The sequence below is a fragment of the Oncorhynchus clarkii genome, chromosome 1, assembly GCF_045791955.1.
Source record: "Oncorhynchus clarkii lewisi isolate Uvic-CL-2024 chromosome 1, UVic_Ocla_1.0, whole genome shotgun sequence".
Lineage (NCBI taxonomy): Eukaryota > Metazoa > Chordata > Actinopteri > Salmoniformes > Salmonidae > Oncorhynchus > Oncorhynchus clarkii.
Window position 1 is genome coordinate 81,078,184 of NC_092147.1, and position 15,312 is coordinate 81,093,495.

At 45.5% G+C, this 15,312-nt stretch overlaps 1 protein-coding gene across 1 annotated transcript in view; it reads left to right on the top strand.

Moving 5' to 3' along the window:
* LOC139417975 (leucine-rich melanocyte differentiation-associated protein-like) overlaps positions 1 to 15,312 on the top strand; it is a 420,419-nt gene that overhangs the window by 358,478 nt on the left and 46,629 nt on the right. Inside the window, exon 6 of the mRNA XM_071167016.1 lies at positions 14,091 to 14,175. Within this exon, the coding sequence (XP_071023117.1) occupies positions 14,091 to 14,175 (85 nt within the window). The remainder of the gene's footprint in view (positions 1 to 14,090; positions 14,176 to 15,312) is intronic.

Here is a 15,312-nt window from a genome sequence, read left to right on the forward strand (position 1 = left end):
AGTGTAGTCAGTGACCCAACGGTAGTGTAGTCAGTGGTCCAGCTGTAGTGTAGTCACTGACCCAACGGTAGTGTAGTCAGTGGTCCAGCTGTAGTGTAGTCACTGACCCAACGGTAGTGTAGTCACTGACCCAGCTGTAGTGTAGTCAGTGACCCAGCTGTAGTGTAGTCACTGACCCAACGGTAGTCTAGTCAGTGACCCAACGGTAGTGTAGTCAGTGACCCAACGGCAGTGTAGTCAGTGACCCAACGGTAGTGTAGTCAGTGACAAAGCTGTAGTGTAGTCAGTGACCCAACGGTAGTGTAGTCAGTGACCCAACGGTAGTGTAATCAGTGACCCAACGGTAGTGTAATCAGTGACCCAACGGTAGTGTAGTCAGTGACCCAACGGTAGTGTAGTCAGTGACCCAACGGTAGTGTAGTCAGTGACCCAATGGTAGTGTAGTCAGTGACGCAGCTGTAGTGTAGTCAGTGACCCAACGTTAGTGTAATCAGTGACCCAATGGTAGTGTAGTCAGTGACCCAACGGTAGTGTAGTCAGTGCCCAACGGTAGTGTAGTCAGTAACAAAGCTGTAGTGTAGTCAGTGACCCAACGGTAGTGTAGTCAGTGACCCAACGGTAGTGTAGTCAGTGACGCAGCTGTAGTGTAGTCAGTGACCCAACGTTAGTGTAATCAGTGACCCAATGGTAGTGTAGTCAGTGACCCAACGGTAGTGTAGTCAGTGCCCAACGGTAGTGTAGTCAGTAACAAAGCTGTAGTGTAGTTAGTGACCCAACGGTAGTGTAGTCAGAGACCCAACGGTAGTTTAGTCAGTGACCCAGCTGTAGTGTAGTCAGTGACTCAACGGTAGTGTAGTCAGTGACCCAGCTTTAGTGTAGTCAGTGACCCAGCTGTAGTGTAGTCAGTGGTCCTCCAGCTGCACCAACCACCACCACCACGGCTAATATGAAGGTATTTCAGTCCTCCCTGCTACTCTCTCTCCTCAGACCTGGCTGTTTGCTCAGTCAAGATTATATATACCCACGATCCATTGCCTGCCTCACAGCCGCTCATGGAGGTCTATGATAACAGACTTTGTGATTTATGGTCTGCTGTGAAAGCAGAACTTGATGAGATTTAAACAATTTCATAGCACAAGTGTTTCTCTGCGAGGGCCTCCTGATCTGTGGTGGCGTGGCGGACAGTAAATCACCTTCATATATCTGAGAGCTCAGCGAAGCAGTGCAATTACTGGTCGAGAAGGCTACTTTTGATTTCATTTTTATCCCTGGGTTTGTCTATTTTATTCTCTGCCTGTCATGCAGACACTCACCTTCATAAGTCCTGCTGTAGAGAGGGAGGGAGGGAAGAAAGGAAGGGAAGGAGAGGGAGAGGTAGGGAAGTAGGCAGATAGAGAGGGAGGTAGAGCTGGGGGAAGGAAGGAGAGAGAGAGGTAGGGAAGTAGGCAGATAGAGAGGGAGGTAGAGCGGGGGGAAGGAAGGAGAGAGAGAGGTAGGGAAGTAGGCAGATAGAGAGGGAGGTAGAGCGGGGGGAAGGAAGGAGAGAGAGCGGTAGGGAAGTAGGCAGATAGAGAGGGAGGTAGAGCTGGGGGAAGGAAGGAGAGAGAGAGGTAGGGAAGTAGGCAGATAGAGAGGGAGGTAGAGCGGGGGGAAGGAAGGTGAGAGAGAGGTAGGGAAGTAGGGAGATAGAGAGGGAGGTAGAGCGGGGGGAAGTAGGGAGAAAGAGAGGGGGAAGTAGGGAGAAAGAGAGGGGGAAGTGGGGAGATAGAGAGGGAGGTAGAGCGGGGGGAAGTAGGGAGGTAGAGCGGGGGGAAGTAGGGAGAAAGAGAGGGGGGAAGTGGGGAGATAGAGAGGGAGGTAGAGCTGGGGGGAGGAAGGAGAAAGAGAGGTAGGGAAGTAGGGAGATAGAGAGGGAGGTAGAGCGGGGGGAAGTAGGGAGGTAGAGCGAGGGGAAGTAGGGAGATAGAGAGGGGGGAAGTAGGGAGATAGAGAGGGAGGTAGAGCGAGGGGAAGTAGGGAGAAAGAGAGGGAGGAAGTAGGGAGATAGAGAGGGGGGAAGTAGGCAGATAGATAGGGAGGTAGAGCTGGGGGAATGAAGGAGAGAGAAAGGTAGGGAAGTAGGGAGAGGGAGGTAGAGCGGGAGGAAGTAGGGAGATAGAGAGGGAGGTAGAGCGGGGGGAAGTAGGGAGATAGAGAGGGAGGTAGAGCGGGGGAAGTAGGGAGATAGAGAGGGGGAAGTAGGGAGATAGAGAGGGAGGTAGAGCGAGGGGAAGTAGGGAGAAAGAGAGGGGGGAAGTAGGCAGATAGATAGGGAGGTAGAGCTGGGGGAAGGAAGGAGAGAGAGAAGTAGGGAAGTAGGGAGATAGAGAGGGAGGTAGAGCGGGGGAAGTAGGGAGATAGAGAGGGGGAAGTAGGGAGATAGAGAGGGAGGTAGAGCGATGTAATGAAGGAGGATGAGAGGAAGGCTATCTCTCTCGTGCAGCTTTTTGAAAAACAACAACATGATGTCACGAGCCACCGTACCGGTTCAACAACATGATGTTACGAGCCAGCACACCGGTTCAACAACATGATGTCACGAGTCAGCATACCGGTTCAACAACTTGATGTCAAGAGCCAGCACACCGGTTCAACAACATGATGTCACGAGCCACAGTACCGGTTCAACAACATGATGTCACGAGCCATCGTACCGGTTCAACAACATGATGTCACGAGCCACCGTACCTGGTTCAACAACATGATGTCACGAGCCACAGTACCGGTTCAACAACATGATGTCACGAGCCAGCATACTGGTTCAACAACATGATGTCACGAGTCAGCATACCGGTTCAACAACTTGATGTCACGAGCCACAGTACCGGTTCAACAACATGATGTCACGAGCCACACTACCGGTTCAACAACATGATGTCACGAGCCACCGTACCGGTTCAACAACATGATGTCACGAGCCAGCACACCGGTTCAACAACATAATGTCACGAGCCACAGTACCGGTTCAAAAACATGATGTCAAGAGCCACCGTACCGGTTCAACAACATGATGTCAAGAGCCACCGTACCGGTTCAACAACATGATGTCACGAGCCACCGTACCGGTTCAACAACATGATGTCAAGAGCCACAGTACCGGTTCAACAACATGATGTCACGAGCCACCGTACCGGTTCAACAACATGATGTCACGAGCCAGCACACCGGTTCAACAACATGATGTCACGAGCCACCGTACCGGTTCAACAACATGATGTCACGAGCCACCGTACCCGGTTCAACAACATGATGTCACGAGCCACAGTACGGGTTCAACAACAATGTCACGAGCCACCGTACCGGTTCAACAACATGATGTCACGAGCCACCGTACCGGTTCAACAACATGATGTCACGAGCCACCGTACCGGTTCAACAACATGATGTCACGAGCCACCGTACCGGTTCAACAACATGATGTCACGAGCCACCGTACCGGTTCAACAATATTATGTCACGAGCCACCGTACTCGTTCAACAACATGATGTCACGAGCCACTGTACCGGTTCAACAACATGATGTCACTAGCCACCATACTGTTGGAACAAAATGTTGTAATTAAACTGTGTTGGACACTACTTTCTCTGTGCCTGTGTATCTGTCTGCCTGCCTGCCTTACTGTCTGTCTGTCTCACCCTAGAACAGGAGGGGGAGGATGTGTGTAGCTCGTTGGGCTGTGAGTTATGATATGTTGTGGAGATGACAGCGTTATCGTTGCAGCCTGGAAGTAAAAAATGCAGAAAAAAAATGGCTTTTGGAAGGTTGTTCTGACTCGGGTCAAGGAGCCTGGGAAATTATAACAAATATAGACACATTAGCTTTTTCCATGGTTGTCCGTCATTCCAATGAACACTTGAAGTAATTGATAGATTGGTTTGTGTTTGGCCTGTGTAGTATGTGTCTGTATGTGACAGAATGAAGTGTGTTTACACAGTACTATGAGTATGTGTGTATACAGTACCGGTCTTTGAACCATACGTGCAATACTGTGCTGTCGGCCTACAGTGTGTGTTCTGGGGTTAGGAGTGTGTGAGTGGGACTGTGTCTGTGTCTTTAGGTGTATATATGAGGAGTGCATCTGTAGGCGTCATGCCATATCTTCCAGAAAACATCAAGAGATCTCATTATTTCCACAGATTTTCTGATGTTTCTATCTCTATCTCTCCGTACGCCCCGAGTCAAAATTAGTTTCCATTCCTTCTGTGATCTCCCTCGACTGAAGCTCTTGTAAGTAAAAAAGAAAAAAAGAAAAAATATTGGGCCTGAGTCAAACACACCCGCACACGTCACACACACACACACACACACACACACACACACACACACACACACAGCCACAGCCACATCTCTGAGTTAAACACACACAAACTCACACTTCATACAGCCACATCTCTGAGTTAAGCATTGCTAAGTAACCTTCACATTTCACTCGTGTGAAGAGATAATTTCCTTTAAGTTTCACATGTCACTTATTTTCCTGCAGCTCTTTTTGGTGGGTCGTCTTCAGATGTGTCCCGCCGTCTAATTGCATAGGAAACAATCCAGACAAGGCTGCTGTGTGACAGGCCCGCTCCCCGACTCTTCAATTATTAAACATCCTACCCATCCACCCAGCCAGCACGCACGAACGCACGCACGCACGCACACACGCACACACACACACACACGAACGCACGCACGCACGCACGCACACACACACACACACGAACGCACGCACGCACGCACGCACGCACACACACACACACACGAACGCACGCACGCACGCACGCACGCACGCACGCACGCACGCACGCACGCACGCACGCACGCACGCACGCACGCACGCACACACACACACACACACACACACACACACACACACACACACACACACACACACACACACACACACACACACACACACACACACACACACACACACACACACACACACACACACACACACACACACACACATACTGTGTTGGAAAACAGCTCTGATGTTAGCTATAGCCCCTAATCGGAACAGAAAGCCTCATGATATGTCACACTTCTGAGCCTCTCTCTGTGTGTGTGTGTGTGTGTGTGTGTGTGTGTGAGAGAGAGGGGGGACATCATACAGTATGTGTGCTGGAGTGGAACGGGAAAGAAGGAAAGGAATCTCAAGTGATTGAAGAAATGTCTCATCCAACATGATGCTGGGAGGAGTTGGCATGACAACTGTCCTTGAATTTAGTGGACAAATTCACCACTAGGTGAGGTCAACTCTAACAAGTCTGTACATTATACCGTACAATAGCTTACACTTTCAGTTTAATGGCTGCTTATGACATTGTTTATTAATGTTACATACTTGTATCTCATTCAGATATCAATAGTGTTTCCAACAGCGTAATAAACTGTAGGGAATTACTACTCCCAGCCTGCATCAGTGATCACCTTACATTAAGACTGAAGTCGTTACCGGCCTAAGTGCTGTCCATTATTCTAACCAGACTGGATGGAACGCCACTAATATGTTACTAATATATTTTGTTAAACTATCCTGTATAATCTTAATGGTTATGGACATGGTAGATGGTACACAGATTCAGAGTCAGCCCAGCAGTGGAAAGGTCATAGCCGAATAAGGAACATTCTGAAGCGTGTACTAAGCCTTATACTTCACTACAATACAACGTGTACTAAGCCTTATACTTATAATACAACGACATGTTTTCACTTTACTTTAAATGACCCTTTCTGATTCTGAGAGGCATTCAAATGAAAAGGTTGTCCGAGGGGCTTTTTAAAAACAAACCTAGACCTATTATCATCTAAGAGTTGGTGATACGGGCGATTAACTTCCTGTAGTGAGACGACCTTTGCTTGTTTAACACTGTTGTGTGTCTGTGTGTGTGTGTGTGTTTAATACTAAGCTTTACACAGGCAGGGTAGTAGTGTCTTCTAGTACTGCAACCTTCACTTTATGCACTGAGCAAAACAACCCCAAACAGTTGCTGGTCTTATGATCAGCAATCATATGATCCATTCACTGGAGTAGAACTGGAGAATCATTAAAGGAACACTCTAACAAAGTTTATCTTGCTGTGTGTGTGTGTGTGTGTGTGTGTGTGTGTGTGTGTGTGTGTGTGTGTGTGTGTGTGTGTGCGTGTGCGTGTGCGTGTGTGCGTGTGTATGTGTTTGTGCATGCGAGTGTGTGGGCACGTTATCAAGGTCAAAGGTTTAAAAGTGTTTCCTTAAAAGTACTTTCTCTCTTAGTTGATGCTGTTACTGTGCTGAACTAACTCATTATTTCCAGCACACCAATGCAGATATGTTCTCCTCAAAAACACACACCGATTTGTTTTATTCAAGATTTGACTTGACTTGTTCATTTGCTAGGCACTAAGTTTTTCTTTGTCAAAAACATGCAACTATAATTTGTTTTAGGCTTTTAAATGTACCTCTGCTACGTAGTCAACTTTGCTACTATTGACGTTTAAACTGTAGTTTAACTTTGAATAAGAGAATTGTCTTTGTGTCTAAATTAGAACATTGTGTCTGTTTGCCATTGTAAATAGTAACTGTTATTTTATTTTGGTATTGTTAGTCAGTGTCTCCACCTCATTTTCTGTCTCTTGTTTTGCATCTTTGTTTTTCAGGATGTTTATGTGTGCTTATGTTCATAACCTCGAACATCAGAGGAATGAAGCACAAAATGCCATTAAAGTATTATGAAAAATGTGTCAGGCCAGTATTAAATGTTGACTCAAATAAATGTATAACTTCTGTCTCGTCTGATCTCCAAAAGCAGTGCAAGTGCTAAAGGAAATATGATGAAGAAAGTTCCACGCTCACACACACAAAATAAAGATCTTTTATATAGACCCAAAGAGAAAACATTTCAAAAGACATGTCTTTTGCAAGTGCAAAGAGTAGCAATGGTGTCAAGAGAAAACAAAACAGAAAGCTTGTTTCTTCTAACAATTGCTTTAAGCTACAAAACCTCCTAGAGTCCCTAGCCTCCCCTCACTGTCAGGATACTCTCTCCTTTTCCCTCATTCTTCCTCACTTTTCCTCTCCCTATCTCCCCCTCCTCTCTCTTCCCCCCCATCTCTTTCTCCCTCTCTCCTTCTTTCTCTCTCCCCCAACATCCCCCCCTCTCCCTCGCTACTCTCCAAGGCCCAGTCCTCGGTCACTCCGTGTACTCCTTGGGCCCTGATAGGTTGTAGTCTGATGCTTAGCAACAGCATTCCTGTGCCTTAAGTAGCAGTAAGCCGCTGGCTGAACCCTTTGATGTGGCTGTCAGGCCCCATTTATTTCCTTTTAGCACTTTGTCTGCTTGTCCAGATGCAGGGGCAGATAAAAGGAGGCTAGTGTTTACATCACTAGACCTCTACAACGTAACCTTGCTCGCCCTGATTACATTGTATCGCTGGTCAGTCTTAAGGAGGGAGGTCGAGGTGAGGCGAGAGGTAGGGAGGAATCTACCTCCCTCCTTACGAACATGGCACTCCATTCAGAGATATGTCTGAGACTCAATTGACACTCTAGTGTACTTTGTAGTGCACTGTATTTGAACATAACATTTGGCTCTGTTTACCAAAGGCTCTGTCCAGTGTATGGTTTTGACTCTGCCTATCTGAGAAACACCTGACTTCACCACATACTGATATAGACATAATGTTGGGTCTGAGGTACATATTCATCAAATATTCTACATGCCCTCATCTCAATGTTCTCCTCTCTCTCTCTCCCTCTCCTCTCTCTCCCTCTCTCCCTCTCTCTCTCTCTCTCTCTCTCTCTCTCTCTCTCTCTCTCTCTCTCTCTCTCTCTCTCTCTCGCTCTCTCTCTAGTCCCTATTGGGAGTAGAGCTGCTATGTACACTGTCCTCTGTTCAGAACCATTATCAGAGAGATTTCTGCCGTCCTTCTCCCCAGCCTATAATGTGTGTCATATTATCCTAAGCTGTGTTGATAACTCACACAGCACAGACTACAACGATGTGAACACAGCAAATGCCTTGGGCATACTACTCTGGACAGGACAGATAGATGGGAAAGAGGGAGGGAGAGAGAGAGATTAAAGGGAGGCTCTTAAATAGATTACACTGCAGCACCCCCCTCTGCTCAGTGCAGGAACAGCTACGAGAGAGAGACAGAGAGTGAGACAGCCCGAGAGAGAGCGACAGAGAGAGGCTGGTAGCTATAATGACTTGTAGTCCACAGTGTCTCCTCCTCTCTGTGTGTTTTAAACATTATGTATGTTTTCTTTTAGCATTCCTCAGCGTTAATGTGATCTCAGGCCCTCTTCAATCCATTGGCTTCTTATTTCTCTGAAGCTCCTTTTTGATCTGAATATGCAGCATTTATTTGTTATAATATTACATCTATTATTCCAGTTTGCCAAAGGCACACAAAGTCCTAGCTAGGGATTACTGGACCTATTGAGCCTCATAGTCAGTTATTACTTGCTGACATGAGACAAAACACATTCAAAACATGGAATGGGTAGTGTCAGGGTAGCAGGGGAGGGAGAGAGTGAAAGAAGGGGGGGTAAAGAAAGACAGAAAGCGTGGGTGTGGTACAGTAGAATACTACCTTAAAGCTGTGGTGTGGTACAGTAGAATACTACCTTGAATAGTTGTTAGAGGTGGTACAGTAGAATACTACCTTAAAGCTGTGGTGTGGTACAGTAGAATACTACCTTAAAGCTGTGGTGTGGTACAGTAGAATACTACCTTAAAGCTGTGGTGTGGTACAGTAGAATACTACCTTAAAGCTGTGGTGTGGTACAGTAGAATACTACCTTGAATAGTGGTTAGAGGTGGTACAGTAGAATACTACCTTAAAGCTGTGGTGTGGTACAGTAGAATACTACCTTAAAGCTGTGGTGTGGTACAGTAGAATACTACCTTAAAGCTGTGGTGTGGTACAGTAGAATACTACCTTAAAGCTGTGGTGTGGTACAGTAGAATACTACCTTAAAGCTGTGGTGTGGTACAGTAGAATACTACCTTAAAGCTGTGGTGTGGTACAGTAGAATACTACCTTAAAGCTGTGGTGTGGTACAGTAGAATACTACCTTGAATAGTGGTTAGAGGTGGTACAGTAGAATACTACCTTAAAGCTGTGGTGTGGTACAGTAGAATACTACCTTAAAGCTGTGGTGTGGTACAGTAGAATACTACCTTAAAGCTGTGGTGTGGTACAGTAGAATACTACCTTAAAGCTGTGGTGTGGTACAGTAGAATACTACCTTGAATAGTTGTTAGAGGTGGTACAGTAGAATACTACCTTAAAGCTGTGGTGTGGTAGTGGATAAATGGAAGGGCATCAAACACCTGAAAACCATATGTTTCATGTATTTGATACCATTCCACCAATTCCACTCCAGTCATTACCACGAACCTGTACTCCCCAATTAAGGTGCCACCAACCTCCTCTGTTACCTATCTATCATGGAAAACCCATTGGTGGGTGACTTAATTTACTCAACACTGACAGTGATCAGTGTATACCTTACAATTATTTTACCACTACATCACTGGTTGTAAGATATAGCACTGTAAAAAAAAAAATACTAACTTCAATCGCTATAACACTCTAACTACTGACCCCAGAAGAGAAATATAAAGTATTATGTCGACAGGATCATTTGTGATGTTTACATTCTAATTCGCTAACCTACCAGTAAGTCATTACATCCAGAACTCGTTGATGTCATTTGTCCCACTCTTTTTTTTCTTCTAGTAATATAAAGCATGTGTTGACCAGCCCAGGCCTGTACTGGAATGACCTTCTGAGATCCTATCTGAAAGCACATTATGGGATCATTTTCAATTTACACCATTCTCCTCGCCAATGAAGAATGTGTTTTCATTTAGCATTGTCCAGTGGTCTCGTTCCTCAAGGTTGTGCGTGTCGGCTGTAGACTAGAGAATCAGCTACACCAGAGGAATATCAGCACCAAATCGTCTCTAATATGTATTTGTCACTTTAGTGATTAAAAGCCTGGTGAATTCCCCCCAGCAGGAGAGGAAAGAAGAGTATTTCTGCTAAGGCGTCAGATAGGACTGCATCATGATGAACTGCCTGTTGAAACAGCTAGAAGTCCAGGGAACACACGACTAATTAAACAGGATGTTTGGGTCCTTGAAGGTGCACAACAAGAAGAAGTAGAAGAAGAAGAATAACAACAACAATACTTGTGACCTGTTTAGAAAACACCCTTTGAATATTGCGACACACTTACAAAAAACGCACCCTGTTTAGAAGAGCTGAGAGCTCAGAAAACAGTGGATTTAACTCTGAAACATGAAAGCCAGTAGCAGAGATGTTTGGAGAGACAGAGTGGTGCTGTCATGCCAATCTGTTGGTGTGTGGTCAGATAGCAGTAGAAGTGTGTTAGTTAGGGCTTGGGTTAGAGGGCCTGTGTGTCATAGTGAGTGGTGTGCCCTTGGTTTGACCCCTACAGCAGGTCATGGCTCAGTAGTCATGAGGCCTTCGATGCCATAGACCACCCTCCGGCATTTAAAAGGCCGGAAGGGGAGAGGAGGGGGACAGAACATCAAAGTAATCTGGCCTGGCGTACTGCTTCCCTCAACATAACACAGGAATGAAAGGTGATCTGGCCCAGTGTGCTGCTTCCCTCAACATAACACAGGAATGAAAGGTGATCTGGCCCAGTGTGCTGCTTCCCTCAACATAACACAGGAATGAAAGGTGATCTGGCCCAGTGTGCTGCTTCCCTCAACATAACACAGGAATGAAAGATGATCTGGCCCGGTGTGCTGCTTCCCTCAACATAACACAGGAATGAAAGATGATCTGGCCCGGTGTGCTTCTTCCCTCAACATAACACAGGAATGAAAGATGATCTGGCCCGGTGTGCTGCTTCCCTCAACATAACACAGGAATGAAAGATGATCTGGCCCGGTGTGCTGCTTCCCTCAACATAACACAGCAATGAAAGGTGATCTGGCCCGGTGTGCTGCTTCCCTCAACATAACACAGGAATGAAAGGTGATCTGGCCCGGTGTGCTGCTTCCCTCAACATAACACAGGAATGAAAGATGATCTGGCCCGGTGTGCTGCTTCCCTCAACATAACACAGGAATGAAAGATGATCTGGCCCGGTGTGCTGCTTCCCTCAACATAACACAGGAATGAAAGATGATCTGGCCCGGTGTGCTGCTTCCCCCAACATAACACAGGAATGAAAGATGATCTGGCCCGGTGTGCTGCTTCCCCCAACATAACACAGGAATGAAAGATGATCTGGCCCGGTGTGCTGCTTCCCTCAACATAACACAGGAATGAAAGGTGATCTGGCCCGGTGTGCTGCTTCCCTCAACATAACACAGGAATGAAAGGTGATCTGGCCCGGTGTGCTCTTTCCCTCAACATAACACAGGAATGAAAGATGATCTGGCCCGGTGTGCTGCTTCCCTCAACATAACACAGGAATGAAAGATGATCTGGCCCGGTGTGCTGCTTCCCTCAACATAAAACAGGAATGAAAGGTGATCTGGCCCGGTGTGCTGCTTCCCTCAACATAACACAGGAATGAAAGGTGATCTGGCCCGGTGTGCTGCTTCCCTCAACATAACACAGGAATGAAAGATGATCTGGCCCGGTGTGCTGCTTCCCTCAACATAACACAGGAATGAAAGATGATCTGGCCCGGTGTGCTGCTTCCCTCAACATAACACAGGAATGAAAGGTGATCTGGCCCGGTGTGCTGCTTCCCTCAACATAACACAGGAATGAAAGATGATCTGGCCCGGTGTGCTGCTTCCCTCAACATAACACAGGAATGAAAGGTGTTGTGTCTTTACTATCATTAACTGAAGACTGATAGGTTTTATCAAAGATTCTCTGTAATTAGTTATTACGCGATCAACTGATTCATCACGTAACTAATTAACTAGGAAGTCGGGGCACCAAGCAAAAATATTCAGATTACAAAGTTATAATTACCTAAAATAACTTTTCAGATATTTTATCTGATCAATTAGTCTTCAAATTAATGAATTATTTACTTTACCTCATGTTTGTCTCATTCCAAATGTCGTACATTGTTGGTTATCTGCACGAACCCAGTCTTCACTATGAGTCATCCATACATCAATTGTCTTAAATCATTTATTTATTACTAACTAAGTAATTCACAGAAATGCATAAACAAACAAACAAACAAACAAGGTAAATGTAATGACAGGAGAATGTGCCCAAGTGGGCTAAACCGGAATGGCGGCTTGTTAGACAAAAGGGGAAGTGGGGGTTGACTAAGAAGTCAAACAAAGTGATAATTATAACAATTAAAATGCTAATCCTTTGCACATGAACGCTCACTCATTCAGAAACAATTGCAATCAGTATATATATTTACGCTCGGTGTGTCGTCTTGATCGCTGGTGAAAAGTTAATTTATTTTGTAGAATTGTCCGTCTCTCTCCCTCTCTCTCTCCCTCTCGATTGTGGTTGGAGGGTATTGTTCAGAGTGACATTCGTTATAGAATGGTTGTTTCAGAGGTTGTCGTTCTTCGCGTTCAATGATACCGAATTCCTAGCTGCAGACTAGTAATTAATATCAAAGACTTGATCTCATTCTGTCGGTATCGATAGTCTTAAGAGTTTAACCACATGGTATGGTTAAAAGATTCAGCAATGGTCTACAACCTTTGTCCTCCTAATGGAGAAAAACATGGTCTGCAACCTTTAGCCATCTCGTAATTGAGGTAAGCTCGGTCTGCTGATCGAAAACCCGAGTGGGGTTTTATTCGGAAGGGCCGAAGAGGGCTGTCCCAGGATGTATGACCCTAACTGGGCTCAGGGGCGGTCCTCTGATTTAGTTAAACTCAAAAGGGAATTGTATTTTTCTTCATTAAACAGTCCATAATCATATTACACAATTACACAAACAGTATCATACTCACTCAGTCATCTTATACAACAATTAGATGTAAACCTCATATCTGAGGCTATTATATAAACAGCGTTATGGTAATGTGGCCACACCGTCTTCCCCAAGTTGTGACAAACGGACCAGTTCATAGCTGGATTCTTCACCCATCTTTTACACTTTCTCCGGACATGAAATTTGTTCAAGTTCTATGAGGTGGAAGGATTTCCTTTGTCCTCTATGAAAGTTTACTCTCTCTCTACTATGTGTCAATGAGGAGATTCTCAGGAATTTACGACGTCTCTCTGACCACAGCAACCTAGTTGAAGGAGGAAAGGGGGAGGCAGGGAGAGGGGGATGGGCTTGCTATACCCAAAGAGGCCAACGTCATGACAAAGGTGATCTGGCCCGGTGTGCTGCTTCCCTCACCATGACACAGGAATGAAAGGTGATCTGGCCCGGCGTCCTGCTTCCCTCATCATGACACAGGAATGAAAGGTGATCTGGCCCGGCGTCCTGCTTCCCTCACCATAACACAGGAATGAAAGGTGATCTGGCCCGGCGTCCTGCTTCCCTCACCATGACACAGGAATGAAAGGTGATCTGGCCCGGCGTCCTGCTTCCCTCACCATGACACAGGAATGAAAGGTGATCTGGCCTGGCGTCCTGCTTCCCTCACCATGACACAGGAATGAAAGGTGATCTGGCCCGGCGTCCTGCTTCCCTCACCATGACACAGGAATGAAAGGTGATCTGGCTCGGCGTCCTGCTTCCCTCACCATGACACAGGAATGAAAGGTGATCTGGCCCGGCGTCCTGCTTCCCTCACCATGACACAGGAATGAAAGGTGATCTGGCCCGGCGTCCTGCTTATCTCACCATGACACAGGAATGGAGCTTCAACATTTCCTGTCCTCATCAATATAATTCATGGCATTTGGATAATCAGGCACAGCAATGAAACCCCTCTACCTCTCTCCTTATATATATTTATATCTCTGTATCTATTCCCCCCCCCCCCTCTCTCTCTCTCAATTCAATTCAATTCAAGGGGCTTTATTGGCATGGGAAACATGTGTTAACATTGCCAAAGCAAGTGAGGTAGATAATAAACAAATTGAAATAAACAATAAAAATGAACAATGTAAATAGTAAAGTGTGACTGTGTGTTTCCTTTCCTCAGGCCCCAGGTGACCCTAAGTCTGAGAGTTCCTCCACACTCTACACCCCTCTACCCAGAGGCTCTAGAGACGGCAAGAACCACAAAGGTAAAGAAAATGTAAAAAAACATGGTAGAGATGTTCTGTCCTCCCTATGTGATGACCTCTGTCTACTCCAGAGAGATCTCTCCTCCCTATGCGATGACCTCTCTCTACTCCAGAGAGATCTCTCCTCCCTATGCGATGACCTCTCTCTACTCCAGAGAGATCTCTCCTCCCTATGCGATGACCTCTCTCTACTCCAGAGAGATCTCTCCTCCCTATGCGATGACCTCTCTCTACTCCAGAGAGATCTCTCCTCCCTATGTGATGACCTCTCTCTACTCCAGAGAGATTTCTCCTCCCTATGTGATGACCTCTCTCTACTCCAGAGAGATCTCTCCTCCCTATGCGATGACCTCTCTCTACTCCAGAGAGATCTCTCCTCCCTATGTGATGACCTCTCTACTCCAGACACTGATCATAGAATGAGAATGAACAACTTCAGTACAGTGTATATTAATAGCCTTCATCTTAATGATGTTCATGAAAGGGAAAGCCCTTTGATAATGGAAACGAATATGCATGTTTTTCTTCTTATTGATTAACCGGAGTGAGAGAATAGTGGACTTTAGATTTCTATTAGATCATAGTCTGTCTTTTGTCATCTCTTTGAGTTGTTGATGAATGCTGAAGTGTATAATCTAAGTTGAAACTATTGATTTGATGTATGTGTAGGAGTGTGTATGTCAACCCTCCTTGATCTGGTGATGCTAGTCATTGATGATGTCTTATTCCAATCTAATGTGTGGAAGATTTTAACATGTACTGCATTTCTTAAGATGCCCCTGTTTTAGCAGAAAATATGTTTTTTATTATATTGATGGGAAGCATTTGCTATACAATAACGTTAATATCAGAAGCATACATTTTTTATGCATCTTTCTTACAGTAAATGATCATAATAAACATATCAGTGCATAGGAACAGACAAAGAAACTATATTCCATTCTATTTGAAATGTGCTGGTGCTGCTATCTGTTCACCACCGCTGTGTTAGCTACAGGTCTAGGATCTTCATTTGATCACCCTGTTGTTGCAGGAAATGAAAACTTGTAGTGTGTTCAAGATTTAAAAAGGCTTCCAAAGTCAGTAGTTTCCTCTAAAATGTTAAATAGATTTTGCCTAACAATTTTTTTTCAAACC